The following is a 24,023-nucleotide window of genomic DNA, read 5'->3' as shown; positions in this document are numbered from 1 at the left end:
TTTTGAGGTGTGGTCTATACTTAGATGTCGTCTGCTACTCCGGGTAGTTATCTGTGTGCTATTCCGTGGTGCCATTTGAAACCCCGTGAGAAAAGTGGGCGACCCCATACCTACATCACACTACTTCTGCTAGGGTTCTTCTCGTCATCTGTGAGCTGTACCTATTTCTTTCTTTTTCTTTTTTTTCTGTGTGGGAAGACTTATAAGAAGAAGTGACTGCAACTACATTATCATAGTTTTACTTGAAATACCCGCCGTACGAATACACACTATTTTCAAGATAGCGCGTAGATCTAACAACAGAAGGTATTTCCTGTACTAGAATACGAAAAAACAACATCTGTTGCAACAGTACAATGCAACTTTAGACAACAGTATGGGGTTGATCCGCCTCACAAGAATTCCATTAAAAGTGGGCATTCACGCAATTCATGGAGACAAGTTGCCTATGTAAAGGAAAGAGCACCGATTCGCCGTACATTCAAAGGAGACAGTGGATAGAATTCGACAATCCTTCCAGCACAGCTCCATGACGTCAGTGTGACAGGCGAGCCGTGAGTTAGAACTGTCTCGCTCAACAATATGGGATGTTCTTCATAAGCGCTTGAATCTCAAGGTTTACACACTGAAACTTGTGCAGATACTCACTGGACAAGACAACTTCGCACTGTTTTTAGTGTACACATGTTAAAACTCGTTGACAGTGATAAGATCAGGAAAATAAAGAGTCTTCAGTACAGTGATGAGATGACCTTCCACACTAGCGGCAAAACCAACAAACAACGTTCGAATCCCTGGTTCCGAAACCAGTCATCAAATAAATATGTACGTCAGAGATTCTCCAAAAGTGAATCTTTGCTCTTATATACAGGAAGATGGTTTACGGGCTAAATTTCTTTGTTGGTTCAGGTGTGTGAGAAAATGAACTATCTATTTGACATTACCATGTTTTTATAAACTATATAAACTAATATCACATCAGGGGGCTCGAATTTTAGACAAAAAAAAAAAAATTTTGGTGTAAACACGACCTTATATCACATCAGAGGCCACGAGAATAATTTCTTTAAAAGGGTACAATTATTATCCCTTTTGCTAAGCTTCATGGGCATATTAAAGTTTTAATTTATTATATTAATAATTGAGGACTTAATAAGAAAATCGATTGTTAATTAAGATCGAACGTTACATGTGTCATTACGCTTCCATCGGTATAGCTGTATTAACGCATCTGTCACTTACATTGAACTGCTATGTCATTTTTTCCCCAAAGATCTTCACAGACACGGGATAGATATGCTTAGGCCATAACTCAAAAGACACCTGACAAATGTATCAAGGGTTAAATCCTTCCATAAAATAATTTCTTACAAGGGATTAGTCACGGACCACACTATACCGTATTGTTTACGTCAGGAATGTGCAAGCTGAAACAGTGTAAGAGCCCATCACACGGGAGTTACTGGCGTCGAGGGTTGTACGAGATAATGTAAAACATTTTCACAAGAACTGATTGGCCATGTTTAATGGAGAAACTCGTCTATCGTACACTAACATCACAAGAAACAAAATACTGTTGTAATAATAACCAAAATATTTACTTACTAAAGAAAAGCAGAAAGAAAAAATATTTACCGTTTTAGTGAGAAATTTGACTCAATGCTCTGAGCTCGACTCTCAATGTTCGATAATATTCTAACGCGAAGGATATTTTCAAGATGGGTTTAAGAGGTTACGTAAGAAATACATTTTCAATAGCGGACTAGACTAGCCGGATGAAAGGGTTCAGTGGCAGTTGCACATGACTGAGTTACGCCAATCAGCAACTGCCACTCTCGTCAAATGAGAACTAGTTTAGCGATATGTAAGGCAACTAATGGTTTATGCCAGGGCGCAAAATTTCCAGTCGCCAGGTCGCCATTGGCGACTAGAAATTTAGAGTTGGCGAATGGTTTCTGCCTAAAGTCACAGGGCTGCGCAGTTTCTGTTTTGCACAAAAATAAATGTCACTGAGTGAGAGAAAACACGGAATGTGAAGTGTTCATAACGGTCTTTATATCCTGATGTCAAACCAAAGGCCATAGGAAGGGAGGATCTCTCATAATTTGTACAGGGTGTCTACTATAATTCCAAAATTAAATTTCGTGACCTTTTGTTTACAAGACAATAAAATTTCACAACATATTTAAGAGAAAATTTGGGTGCGAATTAGGTCGTATTTTCATGCATGCGATAAACGCGTGCTTTGCTTGCGATTTGGTAGCTTCTAAAGCCGACCATACATATTTTTGGTGGTGAATTTTGACGTTTTATAGATGAAAATTTTCCAATCTATATTTGTACAGATAAAAAAAAAAAAAAAAAAATCGTGACCCAGAAGCTAAATTTCTTGACTTTCATGACTGTTTTCTAATTTCGTGACTTTTTCATGACTTTCGTGACCGATAGACACCCTGTTGTACGTGAGAAATACTGGCGATCATCATTTATGGATTGGCGAGTGCGTCTGACTTTGGAATTTTGCGCCCTGGTCTATGCTGTACAATGAGAAATGTTTATGGGCTATGTTAAATCAAACCTCTTAATACATCTGTTCCTTTTTAACCTATTTGTTCTTTTCAGTCTTATCTAGCACAAATGTAGATATTGAACCTGAAACACTTCTCTCTAAGAACGAATTGAATTCCTGGTAAACTCACCGTCAACTTGCTCCTGTGTGAAACCCTGTGCAAAACCTTGGTCCAGATCGAACATCAGCTGATCCCCTTCCATCTCCTCCTCCTTGCCAGTCAACGAAGGGGCTTGTGTTGTGGCGCCTGAGTGGATCCCAGAATCTCCCAGGTAGGAGTTCTGCTGCCACAGAAGAGTCTGTTCCTTGGGCGTCCCCATTGGTAAGTCGGCTGGACTCTGGTAGTTACCGTGTGACACTATAAAAGAAAACAGACATTTTAAATCAACTATTACACATATAAAAGACCATATAGATTTTAACGTAATTATTACACAATTCATATCGGCAAAGTTATGAGCTAATTTCCTTACTTATAAGTTACGTTAAATATATGGCAGTGGTATCACAGATACTGTTTTTACCTGAGTTTCTTGCATGTGTACAAGTTTTTCATATATGTTGAACAGAATCAAGTCTGTGAGAGTCATGTATATACTTTTAAGTCCAGCAATCTGAATGATTTTACGTTTAATCCCATATTAAATAGCTTCACATATTAAAAATCATTCAGATTGCTGGTAACCTAACACGATTAACAATACGTCTACAGTATTGGATTATCTTCTCTACAAAACCTCAATACATTGTACAGAGTTTCTATAGTTCTGGATGGAATTATTTTATTGCAATTTCCTTGTAGTTTAAAAACTTTCCTCTTCAAATGACTGCCACCATTTCAATAATCTTATACACTAGCAAAATGAAATGAGAAATGAATACACTATCAGGTTGTATAAAAAAATATGGAGCCCTTGGAGCTCAAAATTGAGAATACATTTATTATGATTTGAAAATAACATTATGACACTATATATCCACCATTTTGTTCGATGACTTCGCCATTTTTCAGCAACGTCATAACCTTGTCACTACAAAACTTCGAGTTTCTGAACAAAAAATTATAACACGTGGTTTTCACAGGCCTCTTTTCAAACTAACTTAACAGCAAACAAGGATTTATACAGAGAGCGAAATAAATGATATTCTGACGGTGCCATGTCCGGGTTATACAGTGCACACTAAAACTTACCCGTCAAGTTCTCTCAATTTCTGACGGGTGCGGTCTTGCGTTGTCAGCGTGGTATACCACACCCTTTCTGTTTACTTCTTCTGTGCGTTTCTTTTAAACTACTAAGTGCAGTCACAGTGATTGACGACAGCACAAGCCCGAGTCTATCTTTTGACCGGCAGCGGCAGCTAGTAATGCACGATGATCTTCCAATTCCACCGAACGCATAGCATAACCTTTCTGGATGTCAAGTATGAGCAGATTGTGCAGCTTCTGCTCGCTTAGACCACGATCCATGTTGTTAAGTTTTACCACGATCCATGTTGTTAAGTTTTCCATTTTTCATCACTCGCAATCAACCGCTTCCGAAATGGCTCGAACTCTTAACGTTTTGGTAGAAATTCGCACGATTTCGTAAATGTTTTTGAGCCAGATCATGTAGCACCCAAACATCGAGTTTCTTTCTGTAGCCAGCTTTCTTCAAATGATTTAACTGTTTGGTGATGGATGACTGTTTACATGCCAGTCTTGATCGACGTTCGAAAGAATATCATTCACGTTTGCTGTCATTGGTCGCCCACTGCGAAGAGGATCTTGGCAATCGAAATTTCCACAGCGAAAGTGACTGAACCATTTTTTGGCCATTACTTTCGATAAAGTATGTTGCTCATAAACAGTACAAATTTTTTTCACGGGTCTTGGCAGCATTTGTGCCTTTATCGAAATAAAATTGTAAAATGTAGCGCAGTTTTGTGGAAAGTTCATTCACCTTCGTCTACTATCTTCAACTGTTAAATGTCATTAGCCCTGATCCGCTGCGACTCCTATATCCTGATATTTGGGATACTAGTGTCATCTCGTGAGCAAAACACTCAACACTTTTTAGGCTACCTGATATGCTATATTAAACTTAACGTCCCGCATTATGAACAGAGGCTAAGAGAGACTGCGATGATGATGATGAATAAATGAAATAGTGGAATGAAGAAAATGGGAGAACTCGGAAAAACCCAAGCACGCTGTGTTTGTTCACCACAAAGCCGACTAGGCGCGATGCTTTCATATTATGGCAATCCTGTGAAGTAATGCAGAATGTCACTCATAAAATTATTATTATTTAAAGTTCAACGCCCAACGATTAAACCCTTTAGGTTAAAGGAGACAGATGATTATTGAAAACGACTGATAGTGGAATATTTTTTCTTCCACTGGAAATCGAACCCGGGACCATGTACACCAAAGACGTACGTGCTAGCCACTAGACCAATGAAAAGAGCTGAAAACAGTCCCATCTTTCCTCCTCCACCCAACGAAATCTCATAAACACAACAGCACCCACACTACAGAACAAATATAGCAACTCACATATGGTAAATTTCACAACAGGCACACAATTTAACTACTTTACTAAGTCTGCATAGATTGGCCAGCATATACGCATTATTTATAAATTAACATAATTGTATCGCATAATTTAGAAAAGAACCTAAAAATAAACACTGATAGACAATAAAAAGGATCACACGCTATGAGTTTCAATTTCGTCCGGTAGATGTTAACTGCTGGAGGACGTTTACTGTCATTTAACGGCGAGATGTTTAACTTGTAGTGCCCTTGCAAAAATTCAAACAGTGGTTATCGTTCAAGACTTATCGTGAGCACTAACGAACAAGCGTAAGTCACTGTTACTTGTTACGATACTAACGGATTGATTCATTTAACGAACTGAGCCAAGATTCGCTTGCTATCAACTGCCAACAAATAATTTTAAAATTCACTGCCGTTTAAGAGTTATCGTCCTAACATATCGTCGGTGAAAGGGCGAAGTGGCGTATCTTGATTTTTATAATTTTACAGGAGAGCGATTTAAAATGTCTCGTTCAACGTTATATCTTGCTTTACGTTTCAAAATACGCCATTTTTAGAACGTTCATACCTCTGTTAATATAAGGAATTCCGGTATGAAATTTATAGTTGATAGAGAAGGTTAAATGAGGATAGATGGTGGTCATAACTCAAAATCACGTTTTCAAGTTACGCCACTTCGCCCTTTCACCGACGATATTACAATGTTGTAAGACCTACTTGCGTGAAAAAAAAAAAAAAATAGAAATGAAGAGGAATACACTGTTCAAGCTACATTTAAAAGGAGTGTATCTATTTTATAGTGTATATCTATCACACTTCATAAACAAGCTTAGAATTCATCGAATCTTAGTCCACCTTTTCACAGCTATACACTGTGGTCTTTCACATCGGGGATGGTATATGAACTGCGAACAAAAAGTTTCCCATAAAAACTGGACATTAGGACAATACAGTTAATATAATGTGAACAAAACGAACCCCAACGGACAGTAAAGAATGATGTATTCCTGGCACCATTTGTTTTAAATTAGTTCCAAGACATGAACTATGTATGGATAGTTACGTTTTGCGTTGTTTTATGAAAGGAAGAATTTAAATTCCTACCACAAGGAACTTTAAAGAACAAATTAATAGAGTATTTACATGTAAAAAAAAAAAAAAAAAAAAAAAGAAGAAGAAGAAGAAGAAGAAGAAACAAACATCGGCCCTCCCCCCCTACCAGATGTATAGTACAGCGGAAGTAATGAAATTACTCGAGTCATCCATTACTATGCTCAATACAAACATATTTTTCAACACGGGATTATACAGGGTGGCCAAAAAGTAGGTATACACCCCGGCATTGATCAAGTGTTCAACATTCTAGTTTATGGGTTTATTTGCTTCGGCTCTTCCAAGCTTAAGATATAAGTAAAAACACATTAAGAACAAATAATAAAGAAGCTAAGTTACCTGATGGATAACAATAAGAAAATATATGAAATGCAATGAACTGACCAGTACTTAACTGTATACCTACTTTTGGGCCATCCTGTACTTCATACAGATTTGCATGATTTGATTCACCCAATATTTACCTCTGATTTTGTCCAATTATTTCTTTTTCCTTCTCACAAAACTTAAGATTTTACACGAAATAAAATTTGTACTTTTTTTTTTTTTTTTTTTTTTTTTTTTTTTTTTTTTGTATTCTCCATAACGGAAATAATTCCCGATATTTCTGATACTTTAGCCAGCATCCATTTTGAAGGTCCAAAGAGGTTTAACGCTCCCCCATAAACTTGTGCTAATGTGAGAAGTGCAGCTAACACACTGATTATTACCCAATTCTAAACTTGTTATATTTATCTTGCAAGTATTTGAAAGTATTAATATCTACTTGATACTCCTCTTGTCATGGTCTTCTACGTATATAAGGAGGTCTGAATGTTGGATAGCTGTGAGCAGGCTTGGTAAAAACCATGGTTTTTATTTATTTTTTTAACTTTTTTTTATTTAAACCAGTTTTTTTGTTTTTTGTTTATTAGTCCAAGTTAAAGAAATACAACGACTTAATTTGCATATCAGTAAGAAAAGTTATTATTTGAGTCCACTTTGGCTCTGACCTATTTATCCATAAATAGATACCAAAGATGCTTTTGATTTCAGTACATGCCTTTCGTGGGATTTGTATGACCCCCCCCCCCCCCAGAAAAGTACGGTTTTTCGATGTATTTTATCAATAGTAAACATTATTAAAACGAAACAAAATTTAGAATTTTTCTTTGATTGCAATCGCATAACAATAACCAACTATAAAAATCAGAAAAGAAACATTCATAAACTTATGTATATATATATATATATATATTTAAAAAAAAAAAAAACAGTTGCTTTTGTAGTATAATCTCTTTGAGTAATGAATGGGGAATTTAGGTCTGAATGTAATACGAATAATATGAGGGAGTGACACGCGATAACCCACAAATGTGTGTTCGCCAAGATTTTACGAACACTTACACTTTCACAAACATTTTTCGTTTTTTGGTTTAAACTTTTTTTTTTTTTTTGAAAAAACAGCTGGTTTAAACCATTTTGGTTTAAACCAGCCAACTCTGGCTATAAGCATAATAAAGGACTTCTTCAGCCGACTAGTCACAATAGATTAAAAGTTCGGTCAAGCAATGGAAACACCCTTCCCTTAAAAAAAGCAACGGTGCAGAAGTCTGCCGCCAAAGTGATGGATTCCATATTCAGCGACCAGTATGGAATCATCACGACAAGAGTACTTATCAAAAGGTCAAACTATCATTATTCTTATCTTCTAGCTCAGTTACGATAGGAACTTAAGACCAAGCGTCTAGGAATGCAGACAAGGTTCCTACTGATCTGGAGAAATCTATTTCCCTGGCGTTGCCAGGAAATTCCTTGCCTTTCATGACAGGTGTCGGATGATGTTGCGAGATAATAAGGAATAAATAACGGTGAATATTTATATATCAGAACATTTATTCTATATACAAATAGTAATCAAGTGCTTATACGTACATTCCACTTACCTTCCACTAAAAATCTGAGCAATGTCGCATACTGTAATTATTAATATCTACCCACAAGAAAAAACAATAAAATCCAAACAGGTATTATAATAGTTGGCTAAACTGAAACTGGTGTATAATTAATGTTAGAAAAAAAATTTCCCTGACTTTCCCTGATTTCCAGTCTTTTTTTCCTTAGCTTTCCTGACTTGTACTATTTTCCCTGGCCAGTAGGAACACTGGCTGAGTAGGGAGATGCTGCTATTGACAGACAATGCACTAGCTTATTCAGCAAATGTATCCAAAGTGAATGTAGTGCACTCAGGATATGAAATATTTCCCCACTCTTTACATTCACCGAACTTAGCATAGTGATTTTCTTTCTTCCTACAGAAATGAAGCGTCCACTCAAAGAACGTCATTTTGAAAGGAGAGATTATGTCATTTTTGAAGTAGAAATGATATTTCAAGCACAAAGTACAGACTTGTCCAAAAACTGCTTACGTATGGTGAAGAACCGCTGGTAAAAATGTGTCGAGAAGCACGGCGCCTACGCAAGGAACGACTAATGGCATCATGGTCTCAAAGATATGCACAATTTTTCCTCCAGTAACTGCACGAACTTTCTGATACCCCATCGTACATTCAAAACTACGCAACGATTTTACAATGTGTCTTCCTTATTATTATTATTATTATTATGAGTATCTGTAGTTGCAAAACATTCGGTAACTGTTTTTATTATTAATATGCTGACACATTGAAGCACATTAACTAATTTAAATGGCAATGAGGAGGACTGGGAAAAAAGGAAACTAACATGAAAGACATTTACTTGCAATATAAACATTTCATGTCACTCTTCTTGTGATTTAAACATTTATTTCTCCCACAGACATGAGAATTTTACTCATTTCATTGCATGATAGTAGTTGGTTTACACGGCTCAAATCACGTTAACCTATAATTAATCTTTCTGAAACAAAGTTTCTCTCTTCAAAGAGGTGAAAGCCAACACTGCACACTGTTGTTAACTACCAGCATTCGAAACCTCAAAATTTTCTTTGGTTTACACCTACATCGATTATTAAAGTATACATAATTAAAAACCGCAGAATATTAAAATTTCTGCCGATAATTTAAATAGCCAGAAGCGTCTGCCATCTTCAGAGCTACAAGATTCCGAGAGTTGAATTAACATATTTGCTGATAGGTGTTATGGGATATGTAATTAAAGTAAGAACTGTCTAACATGTCGAATTTTTGTGATTAACACGCAGGTTTCAGTATTCTCTGACACTCCACTCTTCGGTGACGTTTAAAGATTGGTGAACTGTACTTAATGTTAAGTTTTCTCCTTTCCTGTGAAATTCTTCTGAAGAAAAAAAAAAAAGGTATCCTCATTCATCTAAAACTATAGTAAAAGTTTATATTTTAAAAAAAAAAAAAGTATACGTAAAATTATTAATGTTTACTAGCTATTTAGAATTATATCCTTCCTGTAAGTAAAATAACAACGAAATTTCAAATACTCAGGAAAAATCCAGATTTAAGACCATTGATATTAACTAATTTTTTTTTTTTCAAAAAGGAAAAAATATTCTCAATACAGTTCCACAGAAAGGGAAGTAAATTAACAATGCGTTCATTTGAGCAATTTTTTGCGTCACTAAAGACACTGCACTAAATGTATATGAACGAATCGAAAATTCGAGATACAAGGCAAGAAAGTTCTTATTTGAAATAAATCCTTACTACAAAGTAAAAACTTATTGTAGTAAACAAAGGTGTTTATACCTAGTTATATCATAAATACTGTCAAGTTTGAATGTAAATAACACAGAGCGTATTAACACCAAGGCAATTTATTCTGGTCATGTTTTACCTTGATATGTTGTACACCTGACGCACGAATCATTATTCGAAATGTCTCCCCTTAGCCTTGATGCAGGCACGAAGTCTGTCCGGCCACTGGTCAATGGCATTACGCACCACGTCCATGGGAAAATTGTTCACTGCTCGGGTCAAGGATTGTTTCAGACTTTGGACAGATGGGTGCCGTTTATGGCAAACCTTTGCTTGAAGGACTGCCCAAAGTTTGTAGTCCAACGGGTTAAGGTCCGGGCTGCTAGAAGGCCAATCATTCGGGGACATTCCGTGCCAGCCAGTCCTGGGTTGTTTTCGCTTTGTGGCCTGGAGCGGAATCCTGCTGGAAGGTCCACCTTTCTCCAGGGAACATGGTAGCACAGAGTGCTTTCACTATAGGTGTTAGCATTGTGTCCTGGTACACCTTGGTAGATGTTTTCACACCTTGTTCGCAAAAATGCAGCTGGGTTGTGCCTGTGTAGCTCACTCCCCACCAAACCATCACTGAGGCAGGATGATGTGCCCTCTGAACCCTTGGAGCTGCCTCAGCAGCTGCAGTAGATGACGTGGCATACATACGGTCATTTTGGACGTTAACACCTTTTCGTCAGTGAACAGAATCTTCTTCTAACGCCGCAACAGTCTCTTTGATTTAAGGACCCTCTGCGACATTAATCTTTGGGTCAGAAAGTGACCAGTCCGCCTCTTATACGCCCGTAGATGTAGGTCACTCCCGAGCACACGGCATGGAATTTCTACTGATGTTATCTCAGCAGCAATCACACTTTGTGTTCGAAGAGGATTTCTTCGAATTCTTGCTGCAACTACTTTCTGAACCTGCGAGTTCGTACCGTTCGTGGTCTACCACTCCTTGTGCGGTCAGCTGCCGTTCCAGTCTCGGTGTATTGCTGTATGGCGCGATACACGAATCTCTTTCTGATTTGTAGGGGTTTCAGGACGTTGAAAATCTCACCTGCTGTCTTTCCAACCTTGTGTAGTGCAATTTTCGTAATCGCCCCACTCCATCAGAACTCAGTACAATAGCAACGTATGTCATGAACAATCACACACACACTACATGCATCTTCCGCTTTATACACAGATGGCAGCACTGTGCCACTCCAAACTTTGAAACAGTATTTATGATATAACTAGGTATACTTAACAGTAGTTCTATTTGTTCTTGCAGTCGTGCCTTTACCAATATGCGTTTATCTTATTATTCGTTATATGTAGTCTGCACTTAAGTATACCTACGTAACAAGGTGAACATCAATGTATCTGGATCACTTTTTATTAAACAGTAGCCTGTAAATGCCTTCCTTTATTTATAAATAATTTTCCTGTGACGTATTTTTCACGTACATGTACTCATAACCCAATAATCGATCTATAAATCGAAATGTCGGATGTCCAATTTTTCTCCGTATTGACTTTGTCAGCTATTCCCATAGCTTGATATCTGCTATGTCAGTTGCACAAATATCATATGTCCACTGTAAATAACTCCTTGGTAATATACAGTGAACAGCTGTTGTAAAGCTCAAACTCTGCTTTGCTAGGGCAAGTCCAGACATATGAAAGTATGCACAATCTTTCTGATAGTAGTGACTTACAAACATTGCGTTGTGAGAGTTTTGTGAATGCAACGTTAAAAGAACTGGTAGCAGGTTGCATCAGAGGAAGTAAACAATGGGGAAGTCGCCTATTCCTATGGTAGTGCTTTTGAAGGCTGGAAAACCACAGATCCTAAATTCAGTTTATCCACTGCGCCTTTTGTCATGTGGTGGGAAAACATTCATTTGATCAATTTTGAGAGACCATTTGGTGAGGAATTTTATTCCCTCTCCCCCCCCGCCCCCAGGTCGCCGAAGCATTACACCTTTAGGTGTATTAATACAATGCAGGGGTCAAAACAGAAGTCAGTTCGCAGCAGCATCTCTTCTTTACATCGCCCAAACTCATTCTGCATTGGAAACAATAGACCTAAAATTCATGGAGTGTGGTCATAGATTTTTAGACAGATTCCATTCATGCTATAATTGAGAAAGCTCGTAAGCATGAAAAAAAACCTACACTCCAAGAAAATGGGAAATCTTGTTTCGACATGCTAGTAACCAGCCACGAGAGTACGTTGTTCAGAATCTTGATCACACAGTATTCAAAAACTCCAAAAGCATTGCTACAGAAATCAGAAAAATCATTTGAAAACTACAGACGGGGAAACTGTGAAATAGCATTAATTAAAATGATGAGATTTGAGAAGAGCAAGCCTTACATCGCATCAGGTCAGACATGGATTTCAAAGCACTCAGCACTCTAGGCCGGGGAAGACCGAAGAGCATCAAAAAACCTCATTGTGATGCAGCTCTATAAGGAACGTATACCCATTGCGGCTGTCAAAAAAGATTTAATGTCACCTCTGGGGGGAAAAATGTTATTCCAAAGGACTACCAGGTGTTGTATGAATCACTGCCCTCCAGTTCCAGAGTGCCTGCTGTCGATGACAGTGAAAGAGAATTTCATACTCTATCTTATGCTCGTGTTGCTTAAACAAGTTTCCTGCACAACACAGTTCATTTTCTCGTAGTAATACACGTATTTCTTTAAAAAATAATGCGTATTATTATTACTAAACCCCTATGGATTAATCATAATGTCCCAATTCAGTACTAATGCTAACGAGCATACATATCATATGTTCAAATATTAACTGTAACTGAAGTTACACACAACACATTCAATTTCAGTAGCATGCATCAGAGTCAGTTTATCGTAATCCTCAATGTTCAACTATTTTAGTCACGATCCTGATTTTTGTCAATACTTTGAAAGTCTCCTGAAAAATTTAGAAAGCTGGACTATGACATTTGTGCTCTCTAGACTCGAAATATATATAAACATCCAAATCCCAATCGTAACAGTATAATAAAACTTCCATCGAACATCTCTCCAAAAACCACAGCCTATAACTTACATAGTATCACTACTCCGCATAGATTATGATCTCATTGTCGTTTTTAAGTTTACTTCCAATTCAGCCCTAATTCTATTTCCTTTCTTTTAACCCTTGAACAATTATTTATTTAACCCTTGGAAGGCCAAGCTAATTAGCACCCGCGCAGTGCCAAGCGGGGTACAAAGTGAACCCCAACGTATCTTTATTGTGATATGTTTGGTCGTGAGAATTTATAAGGTCATCATTTTAATCACTTTGGTAGTCATTTTTTTCTTCTGAATTCTCAATATAATCCTCATTAGACGAAATATCATATGCAAAAAGTGCCGATTCCATTTCGTTTGGTCAGGACTGCACAGTTCATTCTGGAGCTTCAGCTAGCTGTTACACAATGGTACTCAATGCCAAGTGACCACTTCAATGTTAATCAATGTAATATTATATCATTCTCCGAATTTATTATGTAACGGGGTCTATTGCCAGCCCACATGAGAAAAAAAATCGCAATAATATAAATTTCCACGGAGCGGCGCGTGGGGTACATTTTGGACCTCAATCTTTTTTTATTTATTTATCTTTACGAAAAGTAAGACTTTCAACGCAAAAATTACTTCATTGCCATATTCTTCCTTTATTTAAAGTCTGCTATAAGAAAAATCGGAAACTAACAGTTATTACTTACAGAGCTAAAATCAAAAACTTATAAGTGGGGTACAGTTTGTAACCCCCTTGGCCCTCCTAGGGTTAAAGAACTACCAAATGACTCTACGCCACCGATTTACACTGGACTATTAACAACCAATAGTAACAATAATGAAAAAGAAGTAAGTGAGAGCATATATTTAAAGGTAGTACTACCATTCGCCTAATTAAACAGAAAAAAAAAACTTTAAAAAATATCGCGTAGTCTGAATCGAGAACATCTCGACGGTGCAGCCAGAACGCTAACCATTGTCCTACGCCCGTTTGGCAGCTGCTTTTATTTTGAAACAGTTAGAAGAAAAATTTCTCTATTCCATGCACCTTAACGTGTGTGTGCATCTGTTCAGTTTCTTGCATAAAAAGCTTATATATTATGTACGTATCTGCCACATATACGGTGTACCCCCTTTTAATGAAAATTTTTTCATGGCGTATTATAAAACCTGGTAAATAAATACAAAGTGATATTTTAGTAATAAATATATGCGGTTAACCATGTTTAACTATACGTAGAATCGAACGCGCGTCTGAAAATATCTATAACGCATATACGTCCAAAGAAAGAAAAAAAAAACATTATGAAGCGGTAAGTAAAGCGATTATAGCCTAACTGAGTCACTAAGCTGTTCGTAGCTCGAATGCTGTTGCACAGCGTTAAGGAAATAAGGAAAACATAAAACAACACAGAATCGAGAATACTTATGAAATTATGTACAAGTAACCACTCTTTGTATCAGTGTAAGACACATTCCATTTTTTGATCTTAATCTCAGAGGAACATAAGTGTGTTGTATATTGTAAAATTCTTTCAGTCTATAAAGGTAGAGTAATTACTGTACACGGAAATTTGGACTTTCCCATCACCTTTTCTTATAAAATTGTCTTCTTAAATACAAAAGCTATACAATAAGCAGTTCCACTAATAATTTGGGTAAGACAAAGAAAGGAACCCAATGACCAAGCGTCGTGAGAGGGGTTAAGCTTAGATGTCTCTCTCGGTGACCGGGCGTCGTGAGAGGATAGGAACCCAATGACCGTGCGTCTTAGGGTTTAAGGATAGGTACACTCATGTCCAAAATTGTTGTCGCATGTCTATAAATGTGTTGTTGTAGGAATATAATTTGATAACGAATTCGTCCTTTATTTCTTATGATGTTAGTATGTGTATAATTAGCAAAAACATGTATATGGCAAATTTCATCTCAAAATAGCAGTAAATAAGAACAACAAAATTAAAATAAAACTTCCTTGTCCGTTTAGCAACATTTTGTTTTACTCATTCTAATTTTCGTATTTGTAATTCTTTTCCTATGAAATTGGCCACAAATATACATTTCCCGATTATATACATACTATCAGTATTAAAAGTACCCTGCAAAAGCATTATATTATATTTTTAAGGGAAGACAGCTATAGATATGCGACAATAATTTTGGACATGAGTGTACCTCTCGGTGACCAAGCGTCGTGAGAGGGGTTTAGGTGGTTTGATCAACCTGGATAGATTGATGCTCAATGATGCGTGCCGCGCTCTTTTATCCTGGAGTGTCGGCTGCCATCGGTGATCTCCGTCTTGCTGACTGCTGGCGAATGTGGGTGACTCCTCTTCGGGTCCGTCGTCTGCGTTGTTTTTGTTTACTATTGGCACGTGTAGTACACATGGTTATCGCATGTTATGGGGACATGCGGACATACGTTGGTCAATCGATACATACTGCACATATATTCAAACTGGAAGGATTTGAAATGTAGTGTTGGTGCAGAATACTGCGCATATCATGGACCGAAAGGAAAAGGAATGAAGACATACTAAAGGAAGCTAATGAAGGACGACAAATCATGAAAATAATAGGAAAAAGAAGAAACAGCATGCTTGACCATCTTATTCGGCACTCCGATTGGATCACCGTACTGATAGAGAGAACGGCAGAAGGAAAACCAGGAAGAGGAAGACCAAGGATAGATTTTCTCGATGCAGTTAACGAAGAAGAGACTTTATCAAAGTATAAAACAGCTCTCCCAAGGGAGAGAAAAGTTTTAAAATTTCCATGTTGCCTACCAACCTATGGTTGAGGTGAGAAAGAAGATACGACATATTAAACAGTTAAGTGAAGTAGCTATTTATTAAATTATTTGAACAAAAGATTTCATTAGCGTCACTGCTTATTTCATCTAGAACGTATGAAGGACACATTTTTCTTTGTGTAAAGCAAGGAACAGTATTGCGTACCACAAGAAAATTAACTAGACAAACATTTTTGGTGGTCTGTCTTTGTCAAGCGAAAAAAGACAAAGGATTAAAAAGGTCTTGTCACCATGATGGCTACGTTTGCCAGATCAATCTATAAGGTCCGTCGAGAACTGAAGCTATGAATGACCACAGAAACCTAGGAATTCTTAGGACAGAGAAATACTATTACAGTACATAAAGAAAACATGTTCTAGATGCATAAATTCAACGACATTTGTATTCCCTTATTTTGCTTATGCAGTTGATTTCAGCGACTTCCTTTGTCGCTTTCTTCGGACCATTTATTGAAGATGGATTTGCAATTTAAGGTAGTGGTTTCCAACTTTTGACAACACACGTTACTAAGCGCCAACGACCTCGAGCCATAATTGTTTGATCTTTATCGATGATATAACAGTGTAAGACCCCTCGCACTAGAGATAAGCACTCTACAAGCTGCTGAAACAGTTCGCTACAATTAAAGTACATCTGGACACAGGAAGCCGTTGTCATATTCTTTACAAATTCTTAGTATCTTTAACTATTCTTATTCTCCCTACCTCCACCCATTTTTATTCAATTTTACTTGTAGCAACTTGACCTCCCAAGAATGCTAAAAGTTTAACTAAGCCACAAAGTTACCCAAGTCAGTTTCAAGAGAACCATCGAAGTACGTAGTAGGCCCTATTTTATTATGACCAAACAATAACACACACAAACTAATCTAAAGCAATTAATATACTCACTTGGTCTTGATTGAGACGTCTGCATCTGGTAACTCATGGTATCACAGGTGTTTTAAACAACTCCTACAAGTAAAAATTTTTAAAAAATTATTAACAATTTTAGTTACGCACAAAATTAAATCCACACGACTGTAAGTAAAACTGACCTCAGAAATACCAATAAAGAAGAAATAATTAGAAAATTTTAGGATTTACTTACTTAGCACATTTGTAATATTCATACCCCGAAAGTAGCTTCCAAGCTCTATCTTTCTTTACGCAGGGAATAATTTATTTCAAATTATACACATACTAATATTTCTCATTCGAACATAAAATGAAATTTTTCAACTTTACGTGCCACGGTTATGCTGGGTAGGCTGAAGGAGACAATAATGCAATGAATAAAGTGAGAGAAAACGGGAGAACCCCGAGAAAACCCACGCACACGGTGTTTGTCCACTACAAAGTCCAGCTTGGAGCGAGCTGGAATCGAGGGACCTCATGCGCCAGAGGTGTAAGCTCTACAACTAAACCACACCGCCGCCCCGTATTCTTCATTCGAGTGTGACATCCTCAGGGGCACAAAAAGGCTTAAATACTTTCTCATAACCAGGATGGATTTATTTAAATCAGTCTGAATTTAGAGGGGTCCGATCCCCTCTCCGAAACTTAACTTTTTTTAAAAAAAAAAATTTATACTTTAGGCGAAATTTATGCGAATTTTATATATATTTCGTGCCGCAAGCTAGTTCCATTTTTTTAATATGCCTGTCAAATATCAGTAACTTAAAAAAAAAAAAGTGCTATGTTGATAAACGTTGCTCTATGTACTTTTCCTTAATGCTTAAACCATCTCTGGGATTGAAATAGGTAAACGATTGGTGATTAAGTCAAAATTTAATCCCAATATTTTCACTTAAATGCATAATTAATATTTAATACTAATTCCTAATGCTTTTCTTCAGTTCGCGACTTGTATTATACGAGTAGATAGATTAGATTTAAATCCAAAACGAACAACAACAATGCCTTTTAAAAAAAATCATGATTTTTTTTCGACCCTGCTCACAACACAATCTTCACATTGGTATTTCAACAGTGATAACTTTAGGTTTTTTTTTCTTTCTTTTCTTGTTGTTCTTGAATTTCCTAATGTTATAGGTGATAAATATTTCTGAATCCAAGACGAGGTTTCCGCCGCAAATTTCGAGCCCCAAAATAGATCTTGCTTTTCGCGACACATGATGTGGAAGTTCTCCGTTACTAAACACAATCACGAGCCACCATCAACTTCTAATTTTACTTTTTTCCTCGCCTACCGCTTTCGCCTTGAACGTTCGTTGATTCAGTGGGCCCTTTCAATGCAGATGACTCAAGGAAAAAAAATGAAATGAAATCTTTGAATTGTACGTCCCACGGTTATGCCGGTAGGCTAAAGGAGACTGTGATGATGAAATAATGAAGGAAATGGTGGAATGAAGAAAGTGAGAGGAAACGAGAGAACACCGAGAAAACCCACGCACACGATGTTTGTCCACCACAATGTTCACTTGGCGCGAGCTGCAATCTAACCATGGACCCCAAGCACCAGAGGTGAACGCTCTACCACTGAGCCACCGCGGCCCAGATGACTCAAGGAGGTCTGTATCTGATCTGATGTACCCAGTAGGTGCTACAGTACAACCCCTCAAATCCGAACCCGGAAATCCGAACACGTTCTCAGGAGAAAAAAAACTACAGCTGGAAAATGATGAAAAAAAAAAATAGATTTAATCACAAATTTAGTTTTCTTTAAGGATTTAACATTTTTAGACTTAATGCTTATTCTAAATCATCATCTAATTATATTCTTACAAGAAGACAGTTATAAATATGCGACAATCATTCTGGACATGAGTGTACACCCGCCAGTCAAGCTCACTGCCCTTTCGACCACTGGGCCACCCTGTCTAACCTCAGTAGTTTTACCGCCAATTCAGTGACGAAATAAGTACGTAATATTATTTCCCGGGTAATCCGAACCCCTCGAAATCCGAAAAGGCTTCAGCCCCAATTAGTTCGGATTTGAGGGGTTGAACTGTACTTATCTTTCTTTCTTCGTAACCCTTTGTTTAAATTAATGAGAGTCTGCTTGGATTCAGAAATATATGGTATGTCCTAACTTATCCTTTTTCAACTTCACCGTTTTTTATTATTATTTACTATATTTTATATCTGTTTCCACTTAATCAGAACATAGTGCTAATCCATGAACAGACAATTACAGATAAACAACATTGACTGAACACCTGGTCTTCCGTTCCAAGCACTACTATCGGCTAAAGGATTTGCACTCCCTTTCGTTAAGGCTCTCTCGCTTAGCAAGGGCTGAACCCTTATTGGTTCAATGCATGGGTGTGAGCTTTAGTTCGCATTTTTGCCATGGCTCAAGACAACCTGGCAGCACTATAAAAGAGTCGCATACATGAAAGAGAACTTTTGTGTGTGCGTGTGTGTGTGTGAAATATGTGAACATGCAACAAAAGAGATCGTCCTTAAAGAGATCAATGGATGCATTGAAGACTTACATAGTAACATCGATACTTTACATACGGGATGGACCATTTTTTTCTTGATACGTCCTTGTAACTTTGACACTAATAAACGAAAAACTCTTGAAATTTTGTATCATGGAACTAAGCAACTGGGGTACATTGGTATACTCTGTGATACCACAAGGCTAACAGTGTTGCCAACCCAATAAAGTTTCAATTTTTTTTCAAATAACACTACATCGGGTTATTACGTATTTCAAAGCTGTATGTAAAACGAAAACATACAATACCACATTTGTTATACAATGATGCAAACAAATGACGCTACAGTACATTTTGTGACACCCAATTTTCTGTAAACGCCATTGTGATCTTCACGTTTTTGACCTGCGAAATTAGATTAAATTAATTAAATAGAAATACAAAGCTCTAACGTAACCTGAAAATATCAGAAATGTGTTCAAATCTGGTAGAACCGTTGCTCGAGTAAAAAATGAAATGAAATATTTGAGTTTTACGTTCCATGCCGGTGAGGCTAAAGGAGACGCTGAAGATGAGAAATGAATGAAGTGGTGAAATGAAGAAAGTGCGAGGAAACGGAAGAACTCCGAGAAAACCCACGAGCACGATGTTTGTTCACACAAAGTCCACACGTTGCTCGAGTAATGCCGCGACAAAATTACCTGACTCATCCATACGACACCCCAATTCCAAACTTACTGATGCTTGAAAGTTCACAAACATTATGTCTGTGCCAGAAAATATAGCTATAAAAAAAAAAAAAAAAATCATTTAGCGTCTCACGAAAGTGCTTTAGACTAACGGTGACAGATTATTAATGGAATGAATAAGTATGGAAAATTTTGTGAAATGTGAATGTGAGGGGGAAAACGGGAGAAAGATCAGGAAAAAAAAAAATAAAAGATACAATACTATCCACCACAAACTCATATGGTCTGGAATCAAACCAAGGAGCTCTCCAACTAGAGGTAGTCGCTCTACCACTGAGTCCATTTTATCCACGAATATGTACAAGATGTGTTAATAAAAAACAACAGCAACATGATGAGACTACCATAAAATCAGCATAATACCAATAACAAATTCGTGAATATCATGCATGTAATATCTATGTATTCCCCTTCTCACATCAATTTTTAACCGTGATTATTTAGTAGTAGATTCAGATTTTTGAAATCAGAAATAATCTTTCATGGACGCATTATCGAACGATTCTTAGTATATTAAATCAAATAAATTTGAATTCAACAGTTTCTGAACTCCTAGGCTACTTAAAAAATTCGAAAGAAAAAATAAATCCTTCACTTTTATATCCAATGATTGTCCTGTTTGCTAAGGGAGACAGATGATCAAAAGTGTAAAGGAAGAAGGATGGCATTTAGTATTTCCCCCAAATTCGCTGACGGCTCCGGATTCGGTACCCTGCCGTTGTAAACTACCTTGTATATGCGTATGTCCACCATCGTTGACGTGCCTGCTCCCTACGGACCAGGGTTGGCTGGTTTAAACCAGCTGTTTTTTAAAAAAAAAAACAACTGGTTTAAACCAAAAAAAAGATGTTCGTAAATGTGTAAGTGTTTGTAAAATCTTGATGAACACACATTTGTGGGTTATCACGTTTCACTCCCGTATATTATTCGTATTATATTCAGACCTAAATTCCCCATTCATTACTCAAAAATATTATACTACAAAAGCAACTTTTTTTTAAAAGTTTATAAATGTTTATTCTGTGATTTTTTGTAGTTGTTATTATTGTTATGTAATTGCAGTCGAAGAAAAATTCTAAATATTGTTTCGTTTCAATGTTTACTATTGATAAAATACATCGAAAATTCCGTACTTTGTGTGTGTGTGGGGGGGGGGTCATACAGACCCCACAAGAGGCATTTAGTGAAATAAGTATCTCTGGTATCTATTTATGTATAAATGAGTCTGAGCCAAAGTGGACTCAAATAATTCGTATCTTTATTCACTTTTCTTATTGATATGCAGATTAAGTCGGTGTATTTCTTTAATTTGGACCAATAAAAGTCGTTGTTAACTAACTTGAACTAAATTAGTTCTTCTGTACTCCGTAGTACTTTGAAATTGTTCATATGTAATTCTGTGTAATGGTTTCACTTGTGCAACTGTTTATCTTTTTGTCCTGTAAAGATCAGTACAACGTTTTTTTTTTTTTTTAAATCAGAATTCCTTCGTGAGTGAGTCGGCAGACGTATCGCATTTGTGGCCAATTAGTCCTGGTTCCGAGTTCAAATGGAGGACAATTTCTCTCGGATGTAACTTGAGAAGCGGTTTTTATTCCGCTTTAAGCTTATATGACCCCTTCCAGCATAACCCGGTTGTTGCCTAATAACATCTAGGCGAAACAAACTTATTTCTGTCCATATATGATATGAATATATAGAGCAAATTATTTAAACCATAAAAACCTGGTTTAAACCAAAAAAACCGTTTTTTTTTTTGTTTTTTTAATAAAAACCATGGTTTTTGCCAACCCTGCTACGGACGCACTTGTCGCCTAGCACATGCCATACGTCTACACTGTACTTACACTCATCACAATTAAAAATAACGAACCGTAACCACTACTCAGTGAGCTAGAGTCACTACCAAGTGATTTGGGGGAGAAACTAAACAATACCCAGGAAAGAATCCCAAGAAATTCCATGGATACGATGTTATCCATTACAAATTCACATGTGCTGGAATCGAACCAAGAAACCCTGGCCTTACTATTCGAAAAAGCCTTGTGTCAATATCCGAGGCTAGTTTATAGAACTTCAGACATTCTACATGTGTTCTGTAACAATAGTTAACCATTCTGAACCGAAACATATCAGAATAATAAAAATCATACGTGCAAATGAATGTCATTTCCAACTTTGTGTCTATTCTATGACCCATACAGTACTAGAAGTTTTGAGCAGTAAAAACTAGCACCTTTGCTGAAACAAACTTTGCTTTACCGGCATCCCCGTTCAGCTTGTAAATGTTATGATTGAAGTAAGATTCAGCAGATGAATATCCAGCGACGGAAACAAAAATGTACGCATAAAAATAAGTTTTGGGTTCAATTTACTTTTGGCACACCACATTTTGGAAGATTAACAGGTCAAATTCAATACTGTGCATGAACAGACGTTTATAAAGAACAAATTTCTGCAGACGACGAATTAAATACAAAGTAATACAGCTGTATCATAGGTTTACAAGTGTACGGTTACCAATGTAAAATCATTGCAAGTATTTTATGACGAATAAAATAAGCGAGTGCATATGAAAGACGATTGTGCTAGATTCTATTTCCCAGCGGCAGTGTATTTCTGTAGTGTACAGAAGCTGTATTTTATCTTTACAAGCGGAGAGATACTAGTATGAAACCATGACAAGTGCTATTGAATCTCATATCATTGGCAAAAGCACTTTGTTTTTACTACTTTCACAAGGAACGGATATGAATCTTGTCATCCGGACATCCGAATCAAAGCTAATTCATTCAATAAACATAACAAAAATATGTTCATTTAAAAAAAAAAAAAAAAAAAAAAAAAAAAAAGCCATGGACAGGGTTGAAAATAAAACGTTTTTATTCACCAAAAAAAATTTTTTAAGGTATTAGTATACATGTGAACCCCCTGATCTGCGTTTCTTCTGTGTTCTATTACCACTTCTACATGAAATACCATACATTTTCTACGTAGTGCAATAGTAAGAAATATCCATGTGCACAAGACATGCGACATGCCTTAAATTCCCCCCCCCCACACACACATAGTCATAGAGATAAAGTACAAGGGCACTACACATGCAGATATAAAGTACAGGTACGTTCTTTTTTATTTTTGTATCAGTCAATAAGTAAATAAAAGTCGCTTTGTTACCCCCTTTGTAAGTTCGTACATACTCAATGAATAATCTCTAAAAGTATGAGCGTCCTGCTCCTTCGGGAACTGATGCAGCTTCATGTATACTATATCCGTTTTGAATTCGAGAGGCCAAAATTGCACAAAAAGAGAAATTTACAGGGGGAATAAGTCATTACGGAAATGTAATTATAAAATGAAGTATTAACCTAAACTCGACCTGAACAAACAAAAAAATACAAAAAATATAACCAGAAAGCCGAGTTCTACAAACTGCCAAATGAAGTACTAAGTTAACCTAACTTAATCTAACCTAACCTACCCTGAACAAATAAAAATACAGAAAACACAGCGGAAAGTACGAATTTTAACCTAACAATTCTGGTCCCCCAAATCCAAAAATATGTCAAAATCAATTCTGGTCCCCCTGATCTGCGTTTCTTGTGTGTTCTATTACCATTTCTACATGAAATACCATAAATTTTCTACGTAGTGCAATGGTAAGAAGTATCGATGTGCACAAGACATGCGATATGCGTTAAATCCCCCACACAGTCATAGATAAAGTACAAGGGCATTACATATGCAGATATAAAGTACAGGTACGTTCTTTATTATTTTCGTATCAGTCGATAAGTAAATAAAAGTCGCTTTGTTACCCCCTTTGTAAGTTCGTACATAGTCAATGAATAATCCCTAAAAGTATGAGCGTCCTGCTCCTTCGGGAACTGATGCAGCTTCATGTATACTATATCCAAAATTAATTCTACTCATAAACAGTAACCTTTGTTCATGAGTGTAAGGGCACAGCTTGCATAAGCAAATTAAGAGCACTTACCGAAGTAATTCTGAAGGAACTGTACTTCTCGGTGTACCAATTGTCTTTGAAGCTACTGTACTTTATTATCATTATTATTCCATGGTAAGTTATAGTAACTACTTTAATTCACGAAAAATATATCCGTACTTGTATGCCCTATACCAGCTTC

General features: G+C 36.8%; 1 protein-coding gene across 6 annotated transcripts in view; it reads right to left on the bottom strand.

The window, feature by feature from the left end:
• Positions 1-24,023, bottom strand: part of arm (armadillo) — a 68,478-nt gene that overhangs the window by 43,685 nt on the left and 770 nt on the right. For all 6 annotated transcript variants that reach the window (XM_081745206.1, XM_081745208.1, XM_081745209.1 and 3 more), the window contains exons 2-3: positions 16,629-16,691; positions 2,700-2,927 (exon numbers count right to left, since the gene is read on the bottom strand). In XM_081745206.1, the coding sequence (XP_081601332.1) occupies positions 2,700-2,927; positions 16,629-16,665 (265 nt within the window). In that variant the 5' untranslated portion in view covers positions 16,666-16,691. The remainder of the gene's footprint in view (positions 1-2,699; positions 2,928-16,628; positions 16,692-24,023) is intronic.

This window comes from Thermobia domestica, chromosome 18, assembly GCF_964235325.1.
Source record: "Thermobia domestica chromosome 18, izTheDome1.hap1.1, whole genome shotgun sequence".
NCBI classification, from domain to species: Eukaryota; Metazoa; Arthropoda; class Insecta; order Zygentoma; family Lepismatidae; genus Thermobia; species Thermobia domestica.
This window is presented reverse-complemented; position numbering and strand designations above follow the sequence as displayed.